The 24,953-nt window shown below is 40.3% G+C and overlaps 1 protein-coding gene across 2 annotated transcripts in view; it reads left to right on the top strand.

The window, feature by feature from the left end:
- ARSB (arylsulfatase B) overlaps positions 1-24,953 on the top strand; it is a 204,535-nt gene that overhangs the window by 91,254 nt on the left and 88,328 nt on the right. For both annotated transcript variants that reach the window (XM_081230417.1, XM_081230418.1), the window contains exon 5: positions 1,183-1,426. In XM_081230417.1, coding sequence (XP_081086543.1) covers positions 1,183-1,426 — 244 coding nt within the window. The remainder of the gene's footprint in view (positions 1-1,182; positions 1,427-24,953) is intronic.

The raw sequence follows: 24,953 nt of genomic DNA, 5'->3' as shown, positions 1-24,953 counted from the left end.
TCAATTCCAGGTCTATCAGACTCCAGAGTCTGTGATAATGTGAAATTAAAAGGGTGCCTGGTGCAGAGTGGGTGCTTAACAAATACGGGTTCTTTTTCCTTCCATGAGCATCCTTTGGCTTTGATAGAGCTTGATTTCTGTGTCAGATTTCTTTATACATAACGTTCTATAGAGCACATCTGTCATACTGCCCTCCTGTGGTTGATTTGGATAACAGTGGCTTTTAGAAAACATTTAATCGGAGTGTAATGCACGTGCAAATAAGTGATATTTAAAACATATCTCTAAAGTCACCTAAGTGTATGAGTACTTTTAGAGATAATATGATTCTACAACCTCAGTATGTAAGAAATATGACTTTTTACTTTCTACAGTCCAACTTAATTTCTAACTCTGAGCCGCTCCCAGCTGGTAAGATACTGAAGTCACTTTTGTATCTTCTCTGGCTTCCCCAATGTCCTCCATTCCCTTGGCTGTCTTGGGAGAGAAACCTTCTCTTCCCTGGTATACAGTATACGATGAAGCTTTGTCCTGCCATCCCGTCAAGAAGGGAGGAATTTTTCTTGCAATTATTTTTTCCATCCAACTGTTCTGTGTACAGAGACATTTAACCCACTGGCGAAGTCTTCAACTTTCACACTTAAGAGTTCAGATCACCAGGGAGTCAAATGTTAATTCTGTTACCAGTTTAAATGTTAGAAAAATTCTCCAGGAAGAAAATTAAAAGGTTCGCTATCCCCACTAATTAGGAGCCTTAGGTTCCTAAGCGAAACTTATTCAGAGGTGTCTTTTCATGTACGGGGAGGGGCCCCACCTACCTGGGTTCATTCTCCTGTGTTACACAAAGTTGCATGCATGCATTTGAATCCTAGTCGTTGCTCAGCACAGGGCTCTATCCCAAGCAGTTCCCCTCAGGGGCCTTCCTTGTTTTTCAGTGGCCCTCTCCATGGAGGATTTAAAGGTCTAGTGTCAGACATGTGCTGTGCTGAGTCCTGGTTATGTCTGTGGGATGGAGGGTTGTTCTGGGTGGGAGGAGGGTAGCTGCTATGGGAGAGGGGAAAGAGGAATCTTCTTTCTTAGTTCCTAAGCACCATTTAATAATAACATGCATCCAAGTCTTCTGTTCTTAAATGTATCTAATAGTTAGCCTTGTCCTCATGCCATGACCTAATTGTGTTTCAGATAACGGTGGGCAGACACTGGCAGGGGGCAATAACTGGCCCCTTCGAGGAAGAAAGTGGAGCCTGTGGGAAGGAGGCGTGCGAGGGGTGGGCTTTGTAGCCGGCCCCTTGCTGAAACGGAGGGGCGTGAAGAACCGGGAGCTCATCCACATTTCCGACTGGCTGCCGACCCTGGTGAAGCTGGCAGGGGGCAGCACAGAGGGCACCAAGCCTCTGGATGGCTTCGATGTGTGGAAAACCATCAGGTACCTGCCCACCTGTCTCTTTTCCCTCCCAGGACAGAAGCTCTAAGAACAGCTTGACTTGATTGAGAAGGATCGCTTTTGCATGAATATGATAGTTCAGCTTGCAAATAGATGATTAAAAAAGAAGAAGAACTGCCTTTAGAAATACTCTAATTATATATGTATATATTTTTAAGTTCTGGATTTGAGATTGGGGGCCTGTGTTTTCTATGAGGAGCAAGATCGTCCTCAGTGGCTCACCCTCCATGAGAGGTCTTTAAAGTGGAAGCTGTGCTAAGCAGTAGGATAGGGTATTGTTTGCTTCCTGCAGAGGGTCAGGGGACCTGCCCTGTTGCCTGCTAGGAGAATGGAGGACCAAGCAGGGGGAAGAGCTGGAATTTGAGTGGAGGAGCAGCTGTATACCCTTATTACACAATAAGTATCTAATGAGCACCTACTATGTACCAAGCCCTGTTCTAGGTGTGGAGGAACTAGGAATGAACAAGACAGGCACCATCCTGGCTCTCATGGAGCTTCTATTCTAGTTGGGGAGTTGGGGGGGCGGGGGGTAGGAATAAACAAGTAAACCCATAAATAAGTAGATGACGTCCCATAATGATCTGCACTAGGAAGGCAGTAAAACAGTGTGTTGTGATACTGAGAGCTGGCAGATGTGAAGGAGGTACACAATCTGGGGAGCAGAATGCAGACTCAGCTTTGGAAATGGTGGCAGGGCCTTCCTGTTTAGCCACCGCCATGCTGAACAGTGGCCCCCAAAATGGGGAGGTGTACACACCTGCAAGGGTGCAGGAAGAAAACTTTAGAACTTGTATTTGTAGTTAATTTTATCTCATCTTTTTTAAAGTATATATTTTATAAGATATATTAGTAGATTAGTACATATATCCAATTGATAAACAAATATAAATATACATATACTGGAGGTATTGTTTCTACTGATGAAGTGACAGTGTCTAGTGTAATAGTTTTAAACCTCTGTTGGGTGTTACAGCAAGGGGTAGTGGCTGATTGACTGGTCCCCTAGTGACCAGGGGAAAATGACCTCCTCTGTTTACAGTTTGGATTTTCCCCTTAGATATAAGTGAAATTAAATAATTGAACTAGAGAATGGCCATATTTATTTATTTATTATTTTTCTCTTGCTTTTTTCTTCAGAAAGCTTTTTTCTCAGCTTGAAATCTGCTAACCATTTATATTTTCTTCTAAGTGTTGTGGTTTGATTTTCTTCCATGTAATTCTTGAACTGTTGTGAAATGATTTCTTTTGTTACGTGAGGTCAATATCTAAATCAGAGGAATGGGGTTTTTCTCAGATTTTTGAATCACAGAGCTCCTTGAGACTCTGAAAGCTATGAGGTTACCAAAAAAAGTACCTAAGCATATGTACAATAATTTAGATAGAATTTACTTTTATGATGTTAGATACTGATAACACATTCTTTTCTATGTACACATAGAAAAATATGACATTCTTTGAAAACCTTTGCCTCGCACTCATTTTTAATGCAAAAATTAATACCTACTTTATGATAAAAAGGAAATAAAAATTTCCAAGCAAAGCAAAACTTGAACTTCACCTTATCACCAACTACCACCATGAAGGCTGTTGAAGTCTGACTTACAGAAGCAGGAGAAAGTTTTGAGTGTTTTGATATGATAACGTATGTGTCAGGCTTGCCATCCAATCAGTTTTGATTTTTTTGTTTTGTTTCATTTTGGTGGCAAAAAAAAAAAAGCACACTTGGCTTATTGTGGCTTATAAAAGCACACATGAGTGGGCTTCCCTGGTGGCACAGTGGTTGAGAGTCCGCCTGCCGATGCAGGGGACATGGTTCGTGCCCTGGTCCGGGAAGATCCCACATGCCGCGGAGCGGCTGGGCCCGTGAGCCATGGCCGCTGAGCCTGCGCGTCCGGAGCCTGTGCTCCGCAACGGGAGAGGCCACAACAGTGAGAGGCCCGCGTACCGCAAAAATAAATAACTAAGTAAAAGCACACATGAACAAATGGAGCTATCGTGGCATACTTGGCCAAATGAGGGTAGGCTTGAGTTGAGAAACAGTTGAATTTATTTTGAATAATTTCCTCTGTTCCCAGATTCACTGAGGTTCTGATCTTTGGCAAAGTGCAAGTCATTGATGTTCATCCATATCACCAATTTTGGACTATAAACCCACATTTCAATCTTAAAATTATCTTCCATCAGAAGTAACGTTTAGGAGTTTGGCACATACTTGCTTCTGCCTGCTGAGGAATTAGAAGAAGTTTTGCCACCCTTAACTCCAGATTGCAGAAGGTCTTTCCTCAGTGTCAGAGGCATGCTGAACTCCTAGTGACCCATCTTGAAATAGAACAGGAGCTCCGCGTCCTTCATCAGCAGACATAATGTTGACTGCAGGGCTGTAACTAGAATATTACAACCAAAACTATTGTCCAAGTACGTGAAACCATGAGAGAGTGGCTTTCCTTTTCTATTTGAAAAAAGTAAAATTTCTGCCCAATGTCTGTCTAATCAAGCATTTCAAGACTTTCCTCTGGAAATTCAGCAAATTTCTGTTTAGTAAGTGAAGACCTGCTCTCATTCTGCTCCATTTTCCTGATAAAAGATCCTGAAAGCAATGATTCAGCCCCCACTGTCCCGATGAAATTGATGCTTCTCACAACACTAGGCAAGCATTCATTCAGTACCAGTGGCAGAGCATTTGGCACCCATGCCGGCCGATGCAGAAAGCAACCAGTCGCATTGACGTCAGGAGCTTCTCTTCCAAAGCAGTAAAAACAAATGGAGAGCCAAATGTCAGAGATTCTCAGTCTATGCTCAGAGTTCTCGACCTTCTTTTCAGTAAGATATTTACTTGGAAATACCATTTTCAAGATGATGGTAGTTTCTGAAAATTTCAAAAAGGTCTCATGAAATAGGAATGCCAGTAATGGCAGTAACAGAGTCGGCTATGCTAAGAGCATCCGTTTCACTAGTTGTGTAGTTATCAATTCCTCTTAGGTCTGCTCCAAAATATTAAATTTTAGAAGAAATAGCCATTCTGGAGTGGGTGACATTCTTTGCAGTCTGAGTTCCTTGACTGTTTCAGCTTTTCATCTGTTTGAAGCCACAGAACATGTTTGTCAATTCTAGGGAACATGGCTTCTCCAAGTTCTTTCTGACTCTGTATGGTTTCTCTGCTTTTCAACTTGATAAGCAGCCTATAGGTTGTTTCAAGACACTTCGAAGGATTTTTAAACTTACTTTATATTTCATTAAATTTATATAACCAAAGCAGAACCCCTAATCATAATGGTAGGAATGTTTTTCCTTTCTAATCAATGGGAAACTCTTCTAGATGTTATAACATCACAGTGGGGACTTCCCTGGTGGCACAGTGGTTAAAAATCCGCCTGCCAATGCAGGGCACACGGGTTCAAGCCCTGGTCCAGAAAGATCCCACATGCCGTGGAACAACTAAACCCATGCACCACAACTACTGAGCCTGCGCTCTAAAGCCCGCGAGCCACAACTACTGAGCTTGTGTGCCACAACTACTGAAGCTCGCATGCCTAGAGCCTGTGGCCCGCAAAAAGTGAAGCCACCACGATGAGAAGCCCACGCACCGCAACGAAGAGTAGCCCCCACTTGCCGCAACTAGAGAAAGCCCAGGTACAGCAACGAAGACCCAACACAGCCAAAAATTAATTAATTAATTAATTAATTAATTAATTAAAAAACATGACAGTGGTGACAATCAAATATTACCTGATGATGTGAAATATCTTAAAAATTTAGTATGAAACTATAAAGACTTTCCCCACCTATGGTTTCAGTTTCAAGAGGAATTTTGAAGGAAAGATAAGTCACTTTTCACCCCATTTTCACAAATACTGTGAAGCCCAATGAAGTATAATTCTTTTTTTTTTTTTTGCGGTACGCGGGCCTCTCACTGTTGTGGCCTCTCCCGTTGCGGAGCACAGGCTCCGGACGCGCAGGCTCAGCGGCCATGGCTCACGGGCCCAGCCACTCGGCGGCATGTGGGATCTTTCTGGACCGGAGCACGAACCCATGTCCCCTGCATCGGCAGGCAGACTCTCAACCACTGCGCCACCAGGGAAGCCCTGAAGTATAATTCTTAATGAGCCAAAGTTTAAGAACCTTTGAACTCAAATGATGCTTTATTTCAAATATTACCAAGAGAACCCAGCCTGATTTTTGAGTAATTATTATTGAATAACAATTTCATTATTATTATTATCGAATATTTCCTTTTCCACTGATTCTTAGTACCACTTTATGTTCTAAGTTCTTATTAGTGCTCTGATCTGTCTTGGTGCCATGTATTTTAGTCCACTGACTTAGCTGTTCTTGTGTTAGCACCTCACTGTTGTAATCTGTAATCTGTTGTAAACATACCTTTTAGAGTATATTTAAATACCTGGCAGAAATAGCTATTCACCTCCCCATTGTATTTGCTTTACAAAATTTTCTTGACAAGTCCCACTTTTTAATTTTTTCTGATGAACTCTGGAATTATTTCATTACAAAAAAAGCTTCTTAAAAATTAAATGAGATTAACCATGAAAATTAATTTGGGAAGAATGGAGATATTTAGTCTTCTCACCTGGACACTTAAAGTTGCCCTCTGCTTGCTGATGTTCTTTTCGTTGTTGTTGTTGTTTTCTTAATTATTTTTTCTCTACGTATTTCATTTTGGATAGATTCTGTTAGTATGCCTTCAAGATTATTAATTTTTTTCTCAATTCCTAATGTTCTATTAATTCCATCCAGTATATTTTTCTTTTTTTAATCTATTTTTAAATGTGATAAAATACACATAACAAAATTTACTATCTTAGCCATTTTTAAGTGTACAGTTCAGTAGTGTTAAGTGTATTCACATTGTTATATAACTAATCTCCAGAAACTTTTATATCTTGCAGAACTAAAACTCTATATTTATTAAACAACAGTTCTCTACTTCCCCCTCCCCCCAGCCCCTGACAACCACCCTTCTACTTTCTGTCCCTATAAATTTGACTACTGCAGATACCTCATACAAGTGAAATCCTACAGTATTTGTCTTTTTGTGACTGGCTTATTTCATTTACCATAGTAACCTCAAGGTTCATTCATGTAGCATGTATCAGAATTTCCTTCCTTTTTTAAGGCTGATTAATATTCCATTTATGTGTATACCACATTTTGTTTATCCATTCATCCATTGTTGGACAGTTGTGTTGTTTCCACCTTTGACTATTGTGAATAATGCTGCTATGAACATAGGTGTACAAAACTCTCTTTGAGACCCTGCTTTCTATTCTTTTTTTTTATTATTAGTTTCTGCTTTATAACAAAGTAAATCAGTTATACATATACATCTGTTCCCATATCCCTTCCCTCTTGCGTATTCTTTTAGTTATATACCTAGAAGTGGAATTGCTGCATCATATGGTAATTCTATTTCTAATTTTTTGAAGAACTGCTGTACTGTTTTGCATAGTGGCTGTACCATTTTATATTCTCACCAACAATGTGTAAGAGTTCCAGTTTCTCTTCATCCTCAGCAGCACTGATTCTTTCCTTCCCTTTAAAAAAAATTCATAGTAGCCATTCTAATGGATGTGAAGTGATACCTCATTGTGGTTTTGATTTGCATTTCCCTTGTATTTAGTGATGTTGAGCATCTTTTCATGTGTTCGCAGGCCATTTGTGTATCTTCTTTGGAGAAATATCTACTTGAGTCCTTCATGCATTTTTTTTCTTTTCTTTTTTAACATCTTTACTGGAGTAAAATTGCTTTACAATGGTGTGTTAGTTTCTGCTGTATAACAAAGTGAATCAGTTATACATATACATATGTCCCCATATCTCTTCCCTCTTGCATCTCCCTCCCTCCCACCCTCCCTATCCCACCCCTCTAGGTGGTCACAAAGTACTGAGCTGATCTCCCTGTGCTATGCGGCTGCTTCCCACTAGCTATCTATTTTACGTTTGGTAGTGTATATATGTCCATGCCACTCTCTCACTTTGTCCCAGCTTACCCTTCCCCCTCCCCGTATCCTCAAGTCCATTCTCTAGTAGGTCTGTGTCTTTATTCCCATCTTGCCCCTAGGTTCTTCATGACCTTTTTATTTTTCTTTTTTCTTTTTCTTCTTAGATTCCATATATATGTGTTAGCATACGGTATTTGTTTTTCTCTTTCTGACTTACTTCACTCTGTATGACAGACTCTAGGTCCATCCACCTCACTACAAATAACTCAATTTTGTTTCTTTTTATGGCTGAGTAATATTCCATTATATATATGTACCACATCTTCTTTATCCATTCATCTGTTGATGAACACTTAGGTTGCTTCCATGTCCTGGCTATTGTAAATAGAGCTGCAATGAACATTTTGGTACATGACTCTTTTTGAATTATGGTGTTCTCAGGGTATATGCCCAGTAGTGGGATTGCTAGGTCATATGGTAGTTCTATTTTTAGTTTTTAAGCAAATATTTTCTCCCATTCTGTAGATTGCCTTTTCATTCTAATGAATGTCCTTTGATGTATAGTTTTTTTAAAGGATTCATGAATTTTGTATATTTAAAATATTTGAACGCAAGTTATTAGCTTAATATTTGTGAATCTTGTACTAGTCATCAATAATCTTATAAATCATGCAATTGAAAATATTCAGAACTTATAATAATCACTTATTTATTTAAATTAAATACACTTGACTTACAATATTGTGTTTCTGGTGTACAGCAAAGTGATTCAGTTACATATTCATATTTTTTCAGATTATTTTCCATTATAGGTTATTACAAGATATTGAATATATTTCCCTGGGTTATGCAGTAAATCCTTGTTGCTTATCTGTTTTATGTAGAGTAGTTTGTATCTGTTAATCCCATACTCCTAATTTATCCCTTGCCCCCTCCCTTCCCTTTGGTAACCATAAATTTGTTTTCCACGTCTCTGAGTCTGTTTCTGTTTTGTATATAAATTCATTTGTATTATTTTTTAGAATCCATATATAAGCAATATCACATAATATTTGTCTTTCTCTGTCTGACTTACTTCACTTAGTATGATATTCTCTAGGTCCATCCATATTGTTTCAAATGGCATTACTCATTCTTTTTTACAGCTGAGTAATATTCCATTGTATACATATACCACATCTTCTTAAACCAATCATCTGTCGATGGCCACTTGGATTGTTTGCATGTCTTGGCTACTATGAATAGTGCTGCTATGAACATTGGGCTGCATGTATCTTTTTGAATTAGAGTTTTTACCTTTTCAGCATATATGCCCAGGAGTGGGATTGCTGAATCATATGGTAGCTCTACTTTTAGTTTTTTAAGGAACCTCCATATTGTTTTCCACAGTGGCTGCACCAGTTTACTTTCCCACCAACAGTGTAAGAGGGTTCCCAGAAAGGGGAACCACCATTTATTATTAGTAGACTTTTTCATGTTAACCATTCTGACCAGTGTGAGGTGACACCTCATTGTGTTTTTATTTGCATTTCTCTAATAATTAGCAATGTTGAACATCTTTTCATGTTCCTATTGGCCATCTGTCTTCTTTGGAGAAATGTCTATTTAGGTCTTCTGCCCATTTTTTTTTTTTTTTTTTTTTTTTTTTGTGGTACGCGGGCCTCTCACTGTTGTGGCCTCTCCCGTTGCGGAGCACAGGCTCCAGACGCGCAGGCTCAGCGGCCATGGCCCACGGGCCCAGCCGCTCCGCGGCATGTGGGATCTTCCCAGACCGGGACACAAACCCATGTCCCCTGCATCGGCAGGCGGACTCTCAACCACTGTGCCACCAGGGAAGCCCATTCTGCCCATTTTTTGATTAGGTTGTTTGTTTTTTTGATATTGAGTTGTATGAGCTGTTTTTATATTTTGGATATTAACCCCTCATCAGTTGCATCATGTACAAATATTTTCTCCCATTCTGCAGATTGTCTTTTCATTTTGTTGACGATTTCCTTTGCTTTTAAGTTTGATTAGGTCCCATTTGTTTATTTTTGCTTTTATTCCTTTTGCCTTGGGAGACTGAGCTAAGAAAATACTGCTATGATTTATGTCCAAGGATGTTTTGCCTCCATCCAGTAAGTTTTTCATCTCACATGTTCTAGGTTTTCACTTGTAGAAGTCCAATTTGGATCTTTTATATCTTTTTTATATCCAACATTCTAAATATACAGAATATAGTTTATAATAACAGTTTTAATGTCCTCTGATAATTCCAACATCTGTGTCAGTTCTGGGTTGGTTGTGATTGAATGGTTACCTCATTATGGGTCATGTTTCCATGACTTTTAATCTTTGATTTGATGCCAGACATTGTACAATTTACCTTCTTGGATATTTATTTACTGTTATGAATCTTCTTGCTTTGTTCTGAGATGAAATTAAATTAGTTGAGAACACTTTGAGCCTTCTGGGTATTGCATTTATGATTTATTAAGCAGGTCCAGAGCAGTATCCAGTCTAGGGCTACCTATTCTTCACTGCTGAGTCAAAACCTCCCTAGTAATCTACCAAGTGCCCTGTGAATTTTAAGTTTTTCCAATCTGGCTGATGGGAACAGATACTATTTTTCCCAACTCCATGTGAATGTTGGGCACTGGTCCCTTTAATCCTTTCAGATGGTTCTTTCCCTAGTTTTGGGTAGTTCTCTCACATACATCTTATCAGTGCTCAGCTAAATATTCTGAGGGGGCTCTCTGCAAATCTCCAGGGTTCTCTTTCTGTGCAACTTTCTCTTCTCTGGTACTCTATCCTATCAACTCTAGCTCCCTGGGTCTCCCTGGGCCCTCAGCTCTCAAATCAGGGAGTCCATTGGCTTATGCCTCAGTTCCCCATCCCTGTACCAGGGCTTAGAATATTATTATTCTCAAGGTAGTAAGCTAAGGCAATGATAAGACTCACCTCCTTTGTTTCCTGTCACTCAGGGATCACTGTCCTTTGCCTGATATCTCATCTTTTGAAAACTGTTGTTTCATATATTCTGTCTATTTCTCTTTAGGTTGTTTTAGGTAGGAGGGTAAATCCAGTCTGCCTGTTACTCCATCTTGCCCGGAAGCAGAAATACCCAAAGAAAATTTTATTGTGCCTTTACTTTTTATTTATTTATTTATTTATTTTTGCGGTACACGGGCCTCTCACTGTTGTGGCCTCTCCCGTTGCAGAGCACAGGCTCTGGACGCGCAGGCTCAGCGGCCATGGCTCACGGGCCCAGCCGCTCCGCAGCATGTGGGATCTTCCCGGACCGGGGCACGAACCCGTGTCCCCTACATCGGCAGCTGGACTCTCAACCACTGTGCCACCAGGGAAGCCCTATTGTGCCTTTACTTTTTTGATCAATATTTTCCTGTTTATTTTCTACTTTCAAGTGCTTTTTAATTCAATCTGGGATCATAGACCCAGCTTTCTGAAATATAATATTGTAAATCTTATAACTCTTCTAAAGAGTTTTTCTTCTGCATTCAACTTTGTAATCACATATAGAGAAAGTATGTATATTGATCTATATGTTAATTACTTTTTATATTACAAATACTCCTTAACTTTCACATTCTCAGTTCCTAATTTTAATTAATCTTTTGATCAGTTGGTTAATACTTTAATTTTCATAGAGGCACATAAATGATGATAAGGTTTTTAAAAAAATCTTTGCATATGGAAGAATATCTTTCTATTACCTTCAAACAAAAATAATAATTTGACAAAGAATTCTTGTCAAATCCTTTCTCCTTATGATTCTATAGACACCACTTTATTGTCTTCTAGTAAGTACCTTTACAGCAAAGTGTACCAAGTTTACCTGCAAACACAGAGAGAGCTGAGATTACAATCTTGGTATATCTGACAAGGTAGAATTTATGTCAAAATTATTGTTAAGAATAATGGTGGAAATGGTGCAAATGGTGACTTCTTCTTTGACCCATGTGTTTAAAAGTGTGTTGTTTATCTTCCAAATATTTCAGGTTTTCTCTGTTAGATTATTGATTTCTAGTTTAATCCTGTTGTTGTCAGAGGACATACTTTTTATTATTTCAATCCTTTTAAATTTGAGACTTGGTCCACTTTCTTGGAGTCTATGCCATGTAGTCTTGAAAAGAATGTGTATTTTGTAGTTATTAGGTGTAATATTAGGTTTTTCCTGATCCAATCAGAAAATATTTTATTTCAGTAGATGAGTTTTTATATATTGCTATAATTTTTATTCTTAGCTTCATTGTATTGTTATATTTATTTTTTTTTTTTAAGTTTATTTATTTATTTTTTTAATTAGTTTCTGCTTTATAACAAAGTGAATCAGTCATACATATACATCTGTTCCCACATCCCTTCCCTCATGCATCTCCCTCCCTCCCACCCTTCCCATCCCACCCCTCCAGGCGGTCACAAAGCACCGAGCTGATCTCCCTGTGCTCTGCGGCTGCTTCCCACTATCTATCTACCTTACGTTTGGTAGTGTATATATGTCCATGCCTCTCTTTCGCTTTGTCACAGCTTACCCTTCCCCCTCCCCATATCCTCAAGTCCATTCTCAAGTAGGTCTGTGTCTTTATTCTCGTTTTGCCCCTAGGTTCTTCATGACATTTTTTTTTTTAAATTCCGTATATATGTGTTAGCATACGGTATTTGTCTTTCTCTTTCTGACTAACTTCACTCTGTATGACAGACTCTAGGTCTATCCACCTCATTACAAATAGCTCAGTTTCGTTTCTTTTTATGGCTGAGTAATATTCCATTGTATATATGTGCCACATCTTCTTTATCCATTCATCCGATGATGGACACTTAGGTTGTTTCCGGCTCCGGGCTATTGTGAATAGAGCTGCAATGAACATTTTGGTACATGTCTCTTTTTGAATTATGGTTTTCTCAGGGTATATGCCCAGTAGTGGGATTGCTGGGTCATATGGTAGTTCTATTTGTAGTTTTTTAAGGAACCTCCATACCGTTCTCCATAGTGGCTGTACCAATTCACATTCCCACCAGCAGTGCAAGAGTGTTCCCTTTTCTCCACACCCTCTCCAGCATTTATTGTTTCTAGATTTCTTGATGATGGCCATTCTGACTGGTGTGAGATGATATCTCATTGTAGTTTTGATTTGCATTTCTCTAATGATTAATGATGTTGAGCATTCTTTCATGTGTTTGTTGGCAGTCTGTATATCTTCTTTGGAGAAATGCCTATTTAAGTCTTCTGCCCATTTTTGGATTGGGTTGTCTGTTTTTTTGCTATTGAGCTGCATGAGCTGTTTATAAATTTTGGAGATTAATCCTTTGTCAGTTGCTTCATTTGCAAATATTTTCTCCCATTCTGAGGGTTGTCTTTTGGTCTTCTTTATGGTTTCCTTTGCTGTGCAAAAGCTTTGAAGTTTCATTAGGTCCCATTTGTTTATCTTTGTTTTTATTTCCATTTCTCTAGGAGGTGGGTCCAAAAGGATCTTGCTGTGATTTATGTCATAGAGTGTTCTACCTATGTTTTCCTCTAAGAGTTTGATAGTTTCTGGCCTTACATTTAAGTCTTTAATCCATTTTGAGCTTATTTTTGTGTATGGTGCTAGGGAATGATCTAATCTCAAACTTTTACATGTCCCTGTCCAGTTTTCCCAGCACCACTTATTGAAGAGGCTGTCCTTTCTCCACTGTACATTCCTGCCTCCTTTATCAAAGATAAGTTGGCCATATGTGCGTGGGTTTATCTCTGGGCTTTCTATCCTGATCCACTGATCTATCTTTCTGTTTTTATGCCAGTACCAGACTGTCTTAATTACTGTAGCTTTGTAGTATAGTCTGAAGTCGGGGAGCCTGATTCCTCCAGCTCCGTTTTTCGTTCTCAAGATTGCTTTAGCTATTCGGGGCCTTTTGTTTTTCCAAACAAATTTTGAAATTTTTTGTTCTAGTTCTGTGAAAAATGCCATTGGTAGTTTGATAGGGATTGCATTGAATCTGTAGATTGCTTTCGGTAGTAGAGTCATTTTCACAATATTGATTCTTCCAATCCAGGAGCATGGTATATCTCTCCATCTATTTGTATCATCTTTAATTTCTTTCATCAGTGTCTTATAGTTTTCTGCATACAGGTCTTTTGTCTCCTTAGGTAGGTTTATTCCTAGATATTTTATTCTTTTTGTTGCGATGGTAAATGGGAGTGTTTTCTTGATTTCATTTTCAGATTTTTCATCATTAGTGTACAGGAATGCCAGAGATTTCTGTACATTAATTTTATATCCTGCTACTTTACCAAATTCATTGATTAGCTCTAGTAGTTTTTCGGTAGCATCTTTAGGATTCTCTATGTATAGTATCATGTCATCTGCAAACAGTGACAGCTTTACTTCTTCTTTTCCAATTTGGATTCCTTTTATTTCCTTTTCTTCTCTGATTGCTGTGGCTAAAACTTCCAAAACTATGTTGAATAAGAGTGGTGAGAGTGGGCAGCCTTGTCTTGTTCCTGATCTTAGTGGAAATGGTTTCAGTTTTTCACCATTGAGGACAATGTTGGCTGTGGGTTTCTCATATATGGCCTTTATTATGTTGAGGAAAGATCCCTCTATACCTACTTTCTGCAGGGTTTTTATCATAAATGGGTGTTGAATTTTGTCGAAAGCTTTCTCTGCATCTATTGAGATGATCATATGGTTTTTCTCCTTCAACTTGTTAATATGGTGTATTACATTGATTGATTTGCGTATATTGAAGAATCCTTGCATTCCTGGGATAAACCCCACTTGATCATGGTGTATGATCCTTTTAATGTGCTCTTGGATTCTGTTTGCTAGTATTTTGTTGAGGATTTTTGCATCTATGTTCATCAGTGATATTGGCCTGTAGTTTTCTTTCTTTGTGACATCCTTGCCTGGTTTTGGTATCAAGGTGATGTCGGCCTCGTAGAATGAGTTTGGGAGTGTTCCTCCCTCTGCTATATTTTGGAAGAGTTTGAGAAGGATAGGTGTTAGCTCTTCTCTAAATGTTTGATAGAATTCACCTGTGAAGCCATCTGGTCCTGGGCTTTTGTTTGATGGAAGATTTTTAATCACAGTTTCAATTTCAGTGCTTGTGATTGGTCTATTCATATTTTCTATTTCTTCCTGAGTCAGTCTTGGCAGGTTGTGCATTTCTAAGAATGTGTCCATTTCTTCCAGGTTGTCCATTTTATTGGAATAGAGTTGCTTATAGTAATCTCTCATAATCTTTTGTATTTCTGCAGTGTCAGTTGTTACTTCTCCTTTTTCATTTCTAATTCTATTGATTTGAGTCTTCTCCCTTTTTTTCTTGATGAGTCTGGCTAATGGTTTGTCAATTTTGTTTATCTTCTCAAAGAACCAGCTTTTAGTTTGGTTGATCTTTGCTATCGTTTCCTTCATTTCTTTTTCATTTATTTCTGATCTGATCTTTATGATTTCTTTCCTTCTGCTAGCTTTGGGGTATTTTTGTTCTTCTTTCTCTAATTGCTTTAGGTGCAGGGTCAGGTTGTTTACTCGAAATGCTTCCTGTTTCTTAAGGTGGGATTGTATTGCTATAAACTTCCCCCTTAGAACTGCTTTTGCTGCGTCCCATAGGTTTTGGGTCGTCGTGTCTCCATTGTCATTTGTTTCTAGGTATTTTTTAATTTCCTCTTTGATTTCTTCAGTGATCACTTCGTTATTGAGTAGTGTATTGTTTAGCCTCCATGTGTTTGTATTTTTTACACATCTTTTCCTGTAATTGATGTCTAGTCTCATAGCATTGTGGTCGGAGAAGATACTTGATACAATTTCAATTTTCTTAAAATTACCGAGGCTTGATTTGTGACCCAAGATATGATCTATCCTGGAGAATGTTCCATGAGCACTTGAGAAAAATGTGTATTCTGTTGTTTTTGGATGGAATGTCCTATAAATATCAACTAAGTCCATCTCGTTTAATGTATCATTTAAAGCTTGTGTTTCCTTATTTATTTTCATTTTGGATGATCTGTCCATTGGTGAAAGTGGGGTGTTAAAGTCCCCTACTATGATTGTGTTACTGTCGATTTCCCCTTTTATGGCTGTTAGTATTTGCCTTATGTATTGAGGTGCTCCTATGTTGGGTGCATAAATATTTACAATTGTTATATCTTCTTCTTGGATCGATCCCTTTATCGTTATGTAGTGTCCTTCCTTGTCTCTTCTAATAGTCTTTATTTTAAAGTCTATTTTGTCTGATATAAGAATTGCTACTCCAGCTTTCTTTTGATTTCCATTTGCATGGAATATCTTTTTCCATCCCTTCACTTTCAATCTGTATGTGTCTCTAGGTCTGAAGTGGGTCTCTTGTAGACAGCATATATATGGGTCTTGTTTTTGTATCCATTCAGCCACTCTGTGTCTTTTGGTGGGAGCATTTAGTCCATTTACATTTAAGGTAATTATTGATATGTATGTTCCTATTCCCATTTCCTTAATTGCTTTGGGTTCGTTATTGTAGGTATATTCCTTCTGTTGTGTTTCTTGCCTAGAGAAGTTCCTTTAGCATTTGTTGTAAAGCTGGTTTGGTGGTGCTGAACTCTCTCAGCTTTTGCTTGTCTGTAAAGGTTTTAATTTCTCCATCAAATCTGAATGAGATCCTTGCTGGGTAGAGTAATCTAGGTTGCAGGTTTCTCTCCTTCATCACTTTAATTATGTCCTGCCACTCCCTTCTGGCTTGTAGGGTTTCTGCTGAGAGATCAGCTGTTAACCTTATGGGGATTCCCTTGTGTGTTATTTGTTGTTTTTGCCTTGCTGCTTTTAATATGATTTCTTTGTGTTTAATTTTTGACAGTTTGATTAATATGTGTCTTGGTGTATTTCTCCTTGGATTTATTCTGTATGGGACTCTCTGTGCCTCCTGGACTTGATTAACTATTTCCTTTCCCATATTGGGGAAGTTTTCAACTATAATCTCTTCAAATATTTTCTCAGTCCCTTTCTTTTTCTCTTCTTCTTCTGGAACCCCTATAATTCGAATGTTGGTGCGTTTAATGTTGTCCCAGAGATCTCTGAGACTCTCCTCTGTTCTTTTCATTCTTTTTTCTTTATTTTGCTCTGCATCAGTTATTTCCACTATTTTATCTTCCACCTCACTTATCCGTTCTTCTGCCTCAGTTATTCTGCTATTGATCCCATCTAGAGTATTTTTCATTTCATTTATTGTGTTTTTAATCGATGCTTGATTCATCTTTAGTTCTTCTAGGTCCTTGTTAACTGTTTCTTGCATGTTGTCTATTCTATTTCCAAGATTATGGATCATGGAAATAGAATCTTGGATCAGCTTTACTATCATTATTCTGAATTCTTTTTCAGGTAGACTGCCTATTACCTCTTCATTTGTTAGGTCTGGTAGGTGTTTATCTTGCTCCTTCACCTGCTGTGTGTTTTTCTGCCTTCTCATTTTGCTTATGTTACTGTGTTTGGGGTCTCCTTTTTGCCGGCTGCAGATTCGTAGTTCCCGTTGTTTTTGGTGTCTGACCCCAGTGGCTAAGGTTGTTTCAGTAGGTTGTGTAGGCTTCCTGGTGGGGGGGACTAATTCCTGTGCTCTGGTGGTTGAGGCTCGATCTTGTCTTTCTGGTGGACAGGTCCACGTCTGGTGGTGTGTTTTGGGGTGCCTATGGCCTTATTATGTTTTTAGGTAGCCTCTCTGCTAATGGGTGGGGTTGTGTTCCTGCCTTGCTAGTTGCTTGGCATAGGGTGACCTGCACTGTAGCTTGCTGGTCGTTGACTGAAGCTGGGTGCTGGTGTTGGGATGGAGATCTCTGGGAGATTTTCGCTGCTTGATATTATGTGGAGCTGGGAGGTCTCTTGTGGACCCGTGTCCTGAAGTTGGCTCTCCCACTTCAGAGGCACAGCACTGGCTCCTGGCTGCAGCACCAAGAGCCTTTCATCCACCCGGCTCAGAGTAACAGGGAGAAAAAGTAGAAAGAAAGAATTAGTAGAAGAAAGAAAGAGAGAGGGAAAGAAAGGAAGAAGGGAAGAAAGGAAGGAAGGAAGGAAGAAAGAAAGGAGGGAGGGAGGGAGGAAGGATGGAAAGAAAGAAGGAAAGAAAGGAGGGAGGGAGGGAGGAAGGAAAGGAAGAAAGACAGGAGGGAGGGAGGAAGGAAAGAAAAAGAAAGTGGAAAGAAGAAGGGTGGGAGGGAGGAAAGAAAAAGAAAGAAGGAAAGGAGGAGCGGAGGGAGGGAGGGAGGAAGGGAGAGTAGGAAAAAAAGAAAGAGCAGGTAAAGTAAAATAGAATAAAGTATGAAATATAGTAGCGTTATTAAAATTAGAAAGTAATTATTGAAAAAAAAAAAAAAAAAACCGGACCGATAGAACCCTGAGACATATGGTGGAAGCAAAGCTATACAGAGAGAATCTTACACAGAAGATTACACATACACATTCACAAAAAGAGAGCAGGGGGAAAAATCAAAAATCTTGCTCTCCAAGTCCACCTCCTCAATTTGGGATAATTCGTTGTAAAAAGAGGAAAAGGGCGAGAAGTCTGAAATCTTGCTCTCTAAGTCCACCTCCTGAATTTGGAATAATTCGTTGTAAAAAGAGGAAAAGGGGGGAAAGTCTTAAATCTTGTCCTCAAAGTCCACTTCCTCAATTTGGGATGATTCGCTGTCCATTCATGCACTCCACAGACGCAGGGCACATCAAATGGACCGTGGAGCTTTAATCCGCTGCCTCCGAGGCTGCACAGAGAGATTTCCCTGCCTCTGCTCTCACAGCTCCCGGGTCTCAGCCTTGGACCTGGCCCCGCCTCTGCGCGTAGGTCGCCGGAGGGCGTCCGTTCTTCGCTCAGACAGGACGGGTTTAAAGGAGCCGCTGATTCGGGGGCTCTGGCTCACTCAGGCAGAGGGGAGGGAGGGGCGCGCAGTGTGGGGCGGGCCTGCGGCGGCAGAGGCCGGCGTGACGTTGCAGCAGCCCGTGGCGCTCCGTGCGCTTTCCCGGGAAAGCCGTCCCCGGGTCTCGGGGACCCCGGCAGTGGCGGGGTGCACAGGCCCCCCGGAAGGCGGGGCGGACAGTGACCCGCGCTCGCACACAGGCCCCGCGGCGGCGGCAGCAGTGGCGGCGGCGGCCCACGCCCGTCTCCGAGGTCCGTGCCTTACCCGCGGCTCGTGCCTGTCTCCGGCGCTTCCCCAAGCAGCCCTCTTAATGCCCTCTCCTCGCGCACCAGGAAACAAAAGGGAAAAAAGTCTCTTGCCTCTTCAGCAGCTCCAGACCCTTTCCCCGGACTCCCTCCGGGCTAGCCGTGGTGCACTAACCCCTTCAGGCTCTCTTCCTGCCGCCAGCCCCAGTCCTCTCCCTGCGCTCTGACTGAAAGCCGATACCCGAGCCTCAGCTCCCAGCCCCGCCCGCCACGGCGGCCGAGCAGACAAGCCTCTCGGGCTGGTGTGTGCCTGAGGGCACCGGTCCTCTGTGCCAGAATCTCTCCGCTTTGCCCTCCGCACCCCTGTTGCTGTGCTCTCCTCCGCTACTCCGAAGCTTTCCCCCTCCGCCACCTACAGTCTCCGCCCGCGAAGGGGCTTGTAGTGTGTAGAAACCTTCCCCCCTTCACGGCTCCCTCCCACTGGTGCAGGTCCCGTCCCTATCCTATTGTCTCTGTTTATTCTTTTTTTCTTTTGCCCTACCCAGGTATGTGGGGAGCTTCTTGCCTTTTGGGGGGTCTGAGGTCTTCTGTCAGCGTTCAGTAGGTGTTCTGTAGGAGTTGTTCCACGTGTAGATGAATTTCTGATGTATCTGTGGGGAGGAAGGTGATCTCCGCGTCTTACTCTTCCGCCATCTTCCTCCGGGCTATTTTTTATCTTTGATCTTATATTGGTTCTTTTAATATTTAGAACAATGTGTAGTTTATTCTAGTGCCATCATTATACTAATATCTTTATATAATTCTCTAGTCCCCTTTTAGGTTCTGCTCTTTGGTTTGTCAGCTTTAAATGTCATCTTCGACTCCCACTTATTACCTACAAGGAAATCAACAACTTATTCAATTTTACCCTTTCTCTTGCCTTTCTCTTTCAGTTTTATTTTTAGTTCTGTTATTTCTACTTTGTCAGATCATATAATATATAATGCTGTTCTTCTATCCTTGTCCACAAGTTTGTTTTTGTCAGATCTATAGTAATATATTCTGTGCTAACCACTTGTCCATTTCTAAATGTTCTCAATTATCTCTTAGTTGGAGGAATTCATTCTTTAATAGATTTCTCAGGATTCTTTGGATTTTTGCCCGTATATTAAAAACATTCCGGGGCTTCCCTGGTGGCACAGTGGTTGAGAGTCCGCCTGCCGATGCAGGGGACACGGGTTCGTGCCCCGGTCCGGGAAGATCCCACATGCCGCGGAGTGGCTGGGCTGGTGAGCCATGGCCGCTGAGCCTGTGCATCCGGAGCCTGTGCTCTGCAACGAGAGAGGCCACAACAGTGAGAGGCCCGCGTACCGCAAAAAAAAAAACCATTCCTACAATTTTGATAATAGCAAAGCAGTTCAACTGATATAGAATCCTTGTCTCATACTTTCCCTTCCTTGAGTTTCTAGAAAATGTTACCCCATTGTATACTTGTTTTGTATGTTGCTATTGATAAATTTAATGTTACCCTGATCTTCTTTCTTTTTTTTAAATACATTTATTTACTTTATTTATTTATTTTTGGCTGCGTTGGGTCTTCATTGCTGCACGCGGGCTTTCTCTAGTTGCGGTGAGCGGGGGCTAATCTTCGTTGCACTGTGCGGGCTTCTCATTGTGGTGGCTTCTTTTGTTGCAGAACACGGACTCTAGGTGCCTGGGCTTCAGTAGTTGTGGCACATGGGCTCAGTAGTTGTGGCTCGCAGGCTCTAGAGTGCAGGCTCAGTAGTTGTGGCACACAGGCTTAGTTGCTCCCCGGCACGTGGGACCTTCCCAGACCAGGTTTCTGGAGGTCTGAAAGATTTTTATTATCACTATTATTATTTAAAGTCTAAGACTTTTTTACTAGATATGTCTCAAAAGTGACCAAACTGGGTCAGGTTCCCAGATGCACAGTAGGCTACACTCAGGTCTTTTATTTCAGAGTTTATTTTAATTATAGATTTAAATTGACATTCTACTGTGTTTCTTTTTCAGGGACTCCAATTACAGATATTATTGAACCTTGTTTGCATATCTTTTGCTTCTTTCAGTTCCTTTCTGATCATTTTTACTTCTTTTTTTCCCTTATTTTGAATTAATTAGCCTCTCTCTTTTCATTTTCATTCTCTATATGCTTTCATATACTTTTAGTTATATATAATGACCCTTCATTTCTGAGATTTTGTTTTCTCTTTCAGTTTCTTCCCCTAGTTTGGTGTCTGAGTTTTTAAATGTTTGATTCATGGTAACTTTTTTAATATCAACATTTGCTGATTTAGTTATATTTAATTCATGTTGAAATATTATGTAAATGTTTTCTTCTGCTTTGTGACTTTTTTTCCATATGGGAGAATATTTTCATTTGTCAAAATTTTGAATTCTCATTTGCTATTTTTTAAAATTTCTATGGTAATTTTGTTCAGATGCTGAGCTCTTTTTGTCATGTTTGTGTGTGTTAGCTTTTCCTGGACTCACAATAGCAGGTGATCTGTGGGGGTGGGGTTTGGATAGTTTAATTTATTTCTTAGTTCAAGAGCCCCTTCTTATGTTGCTCCAGTGAAGTACAGTTTCTTTAGTAAATGCTGCCACCTTCTTTCTGGTCCACCTTCTTATGATTCTATGATAGATACTGTGTCATTACAGGAGGACCATGATCTTTTGCCTCGGCCTCCTTTCCCTTTACCATCCATCTTCCAGAAGACACCTGTTCTTCAACTGCCTCTCTCAGAATTGGCACCTGCCTGGGACTGCCACTCTGATCCTGCACATTTTCCAAGCCACTTCCTTATGACTCCCCGGTAGCCAGTCATCCAGTCCACCAGGTACCAGATCTTTGGTCACTCAGGGTGGGGCCCTCTTTCTGGGTTTATTTAATCAGATATGATCTGAGTCCCTTCCCCTCTTGTACCCTGCACCCTTTTTGGCATGATCCCAGCCTGACTCTTCCCTAGGGTGGGCACTGGCACTGACCCTTCAGGTCTTAGATGGTTATTTCCTCATGTCCATCCAGGTTTAAATATGTTTTCTCTCCTGCTTATGTTGTAGGCTTGGGTGTTGGGTGACTTTACTTTCTTTCCTTTTCAGTACATTTTTTAAGGGAAGCGGGTGGAGAGATTCAAATGTAGATGGCCACCATTATTCTATGGAAATCTGGAAATTCACACGTTCTTCAGCTTTTGCTCCAGTGTAAGAAAAACAGCACTAGAAACTGGAGATGGAGTATTATAAAAATGGCTTATGAAATAAAGATGGTAGGGAACACCAACCAGTAGCCCTGCATTCAAAGTCTATTTGTGTAGTCACTGCAGTCAAGTAAATATACATATATATATATATATATATATATATATATATATATTTTAAGTTAAAGCAAAATGTTTCCTACTGTATAGCACAGGGAACTATACACAATATTTTGTACTAACCTATAAGGGAAAAGAATCTGAACTGGAATATATATATATATATATGGCTGAATCACTGTGCTGTATACCTGAAACTAACATGATATTGTAACTCAACTATATTCAATTTTAAAAAAATGTTTAAGAAATGATGTTATTTTTTTGATTCCCTATTTCACCCTTTTTGACAAAAGAGCTTCTACACTATGTCCATAGTTATATAGTGCTCTGAGGGTTGTTTCAGACATTTTCTGTCTGGCTGTATCACATTCTCGGATGTGACACATCTGTCTAGTTTCTTTTGTTTCCTCCCAGGTTGGTCTGGTGTTTGCTGTCTGGAGGGACATAGAGAGGGAAGAAACTGGCAGTAAGAGAGGAAAGACATGATGGGCTACCTCTGGAAGATAGCTAAGAGGAGATCACTGCCCACTTTTGGTTTAGTGCGGCTCCTGAGTTCTATAGCTAGAGGTAGACAAAGTGAATCCATCTTTTTCGATTTTCTTTCGGACTGGGTTTTGATTCTTACGTTAGAATCCAAGAATATGTTGTTAATCTCTTCAGCATTGACATTAGTGAAAATCCCCTCAAGACTTTGGCATCTGGTCTTCTCTTTAGTTTCCAACACTGTTGCCAGTTTTCATCATTTTGTAATTCTTCACAGATATTATAATGGAAATTGGAAAAAAGGCACATTAGGTTCTGCTGATTTGCCCTGATACTAACCCAGAAGTTCTACCAATTATTTTTTAGTAATGAATAGGAAAAGATTGTAATAAGGGCATGATTCAGTTGTTAATAATATTACATATTTCTCAAGCAGCCTACTTTAAACATTTAATGATTCCTTAATAAAAATGTACATGAAAAATTTCTCTCCTCATATAAAATTCTTACATCAGATCAATTTAAGTTACATATTTCCTCACCAAATTTAGTCAAAAGTTTATAATTTCCATGGCTAAACACTTTATTCATGGTAATGTTTGCATGTTAAAATGACTTTTGAAGGAGCATGGAATTCACATAAATCCAGTATCACCTTCACCCACATAACAAAGAAAATAAGTCCTGTGGGGAATTTCACTAGTGTAATGGTTGAAAATGTGAAGTCTGTGGTTAGATCTAGTTCAAATCCGGTCTCTTCCCATTATTACTTGTATGATCTTGGGAAAGTTACTTTACAACTCTTAAGTATCAGTTTCCTCATGCGTAGAATGTAACATTAGTGCTGCCCACCTCTAGGCACTTGTGTGAAGATGTACTGAAAGAATATGTATGAGACACTTAGCACAGTGCCTGGAACATTGTAGCAACTCAGTAGCGTGGGGGGAAGATGATAAGGATGATGATGATGATGATGCTTACAAAAGGTAAACAGGGTGGATGTTACTCTGTGGGTGTTTCTTGAAGTTTTTAGTCAGTAACTTTTTTTTTTCAAAATTTCATCTCAGGAACCATTGCCATGGCTACTTCTGTTTCTAAAAATTTGATACTGCCTTCCAGGGTGTGTCTTTTTTCATGACAGATGGTCAGCAGCTAGTGGTAAAAGAAGTGCGGAGTATCATAGTACTTCATTTATTTATGGGGAATGTTTTACTGCCCCACCCTTCAACTAGTTGGAAAATGAAAGTCAAAAACTGGAAACTCTATTTATAAATGGACAGTGCTGTGATCTCAGTGTCTGAAACTGTAGACTTTTAGAAAATATTTATAGCATATTGGAAACTAGTTACTGATCAGTGCATCCTTGCCCCCTTTTTAAAAAAAAAAACTAACCCAGAAAACATGAAATTTGGGTAAATTAAAATTGAATACTGAAATGGCATCAGGGACAATTAACTATGTATCATTTTATGTAAGTCTTTAAGAGAAGAGAATGGAGAAAAATGATTAACTCTTTTGTTAATAGAGGCATTTGAAGTGAATAGAGATACTTGTTAATTCAGCCTTAAAAATAAGCTGAACGGGGACTTCCCTGGTGGTGCAGTGGTTAAGAATCCGCCCGCCAAAGCAGGGCATACGGGTTCAAGCCCTTGTCTGGGAAGATCCCACATGCCGCGGAGCAACTAAGCCTGTGCACCACAACTACTGAGCCTGCGCTCTAGAGCCTGTGAGCCACAACTACTGAGGCTGCACGCCACAACTACTGAAGCCTGTGCGCCTAGAGCCCATGCTCTGCAACAAAGAGAAGCCACCACAATGAGAAGCCCACGCACCGCAACCAAGAGTAGCCCCCACTCGCTGCAACTAGAGAAAACCCATTCGCAGCAACGAAGACCCAATGTAGCCAAAAATAAATAATTTTTAAAAAAAGAAAAAATAAGCTGAATGAATGGAAACATTATACATTTAAAAATATACTGAGGCCATGTCTACTTTTTTTTTTTTTTTTTTTGCGGTACGCGGGCCTCTCACTGTTGTGGCCTCTCCCGTTGTGGAGCACAGGCTCTGGCCGCACAGGCTCAGCGGCCATGGCTCACCAGCCCAGCCACTCCGCGGCACGTGGGATGCTCCCGGACCGGGGCACGAACCTGCGTCCCCTGCATCGGCAGGCGGACCCTCAACCACTGCGCCACCAGGGAAGCCCCCCATGTCTACATTTGACCAAGGAGGCAGTTTAGCATACTGGTTAGGAGTGGGGAATTCAGGAGTTTGCCTGAGTTCCAAACCCAATTCTGTCACCTGCTCAAACAGGTTATCTTGGAAGTCACTCAACTGCTCTGTGCCAAGGTGTGTCTATGTCATAATGTCGAGGATTAAGTGAGATAGTACATGCAAAACATTTGAAATGGTGTGTGGTACATAATAAATGCTCTCTAAATTCTAGCTACTATTATTCTAACTATCTTGGCCAAAACAAACACTCTTCCCCCCCCCAGCTTATTACTCCAGTTTGGTTGTTATGAACGTGCATGAGACAAGCCCATTTCACCGGTTTAGAGGTAGGTCTCTGCATTAAGTGGTCAATGTGAACATCTTACAGTTCTTTTTTGTTGCATAATTCTTACCATCATGGTTCTTACTGCCATGACC

The sequence above is a fragment of the Mesoplodon bidens genome (genome assembly GCF_964165515.1).
Source record: "Mesoplodon bidens genome assembly, chromosome: 4".
NCBI lineage: Eukaryota > Metazoa > Chordata > Mammalia > Artiodactyla > Ziphiidae > Mesoplodon > Mesoplodon bidens.
Note: the sequence above shows the minus strand (reverse complement) of the source record. Positions and strands in the feature narration are given on the sequence as shown.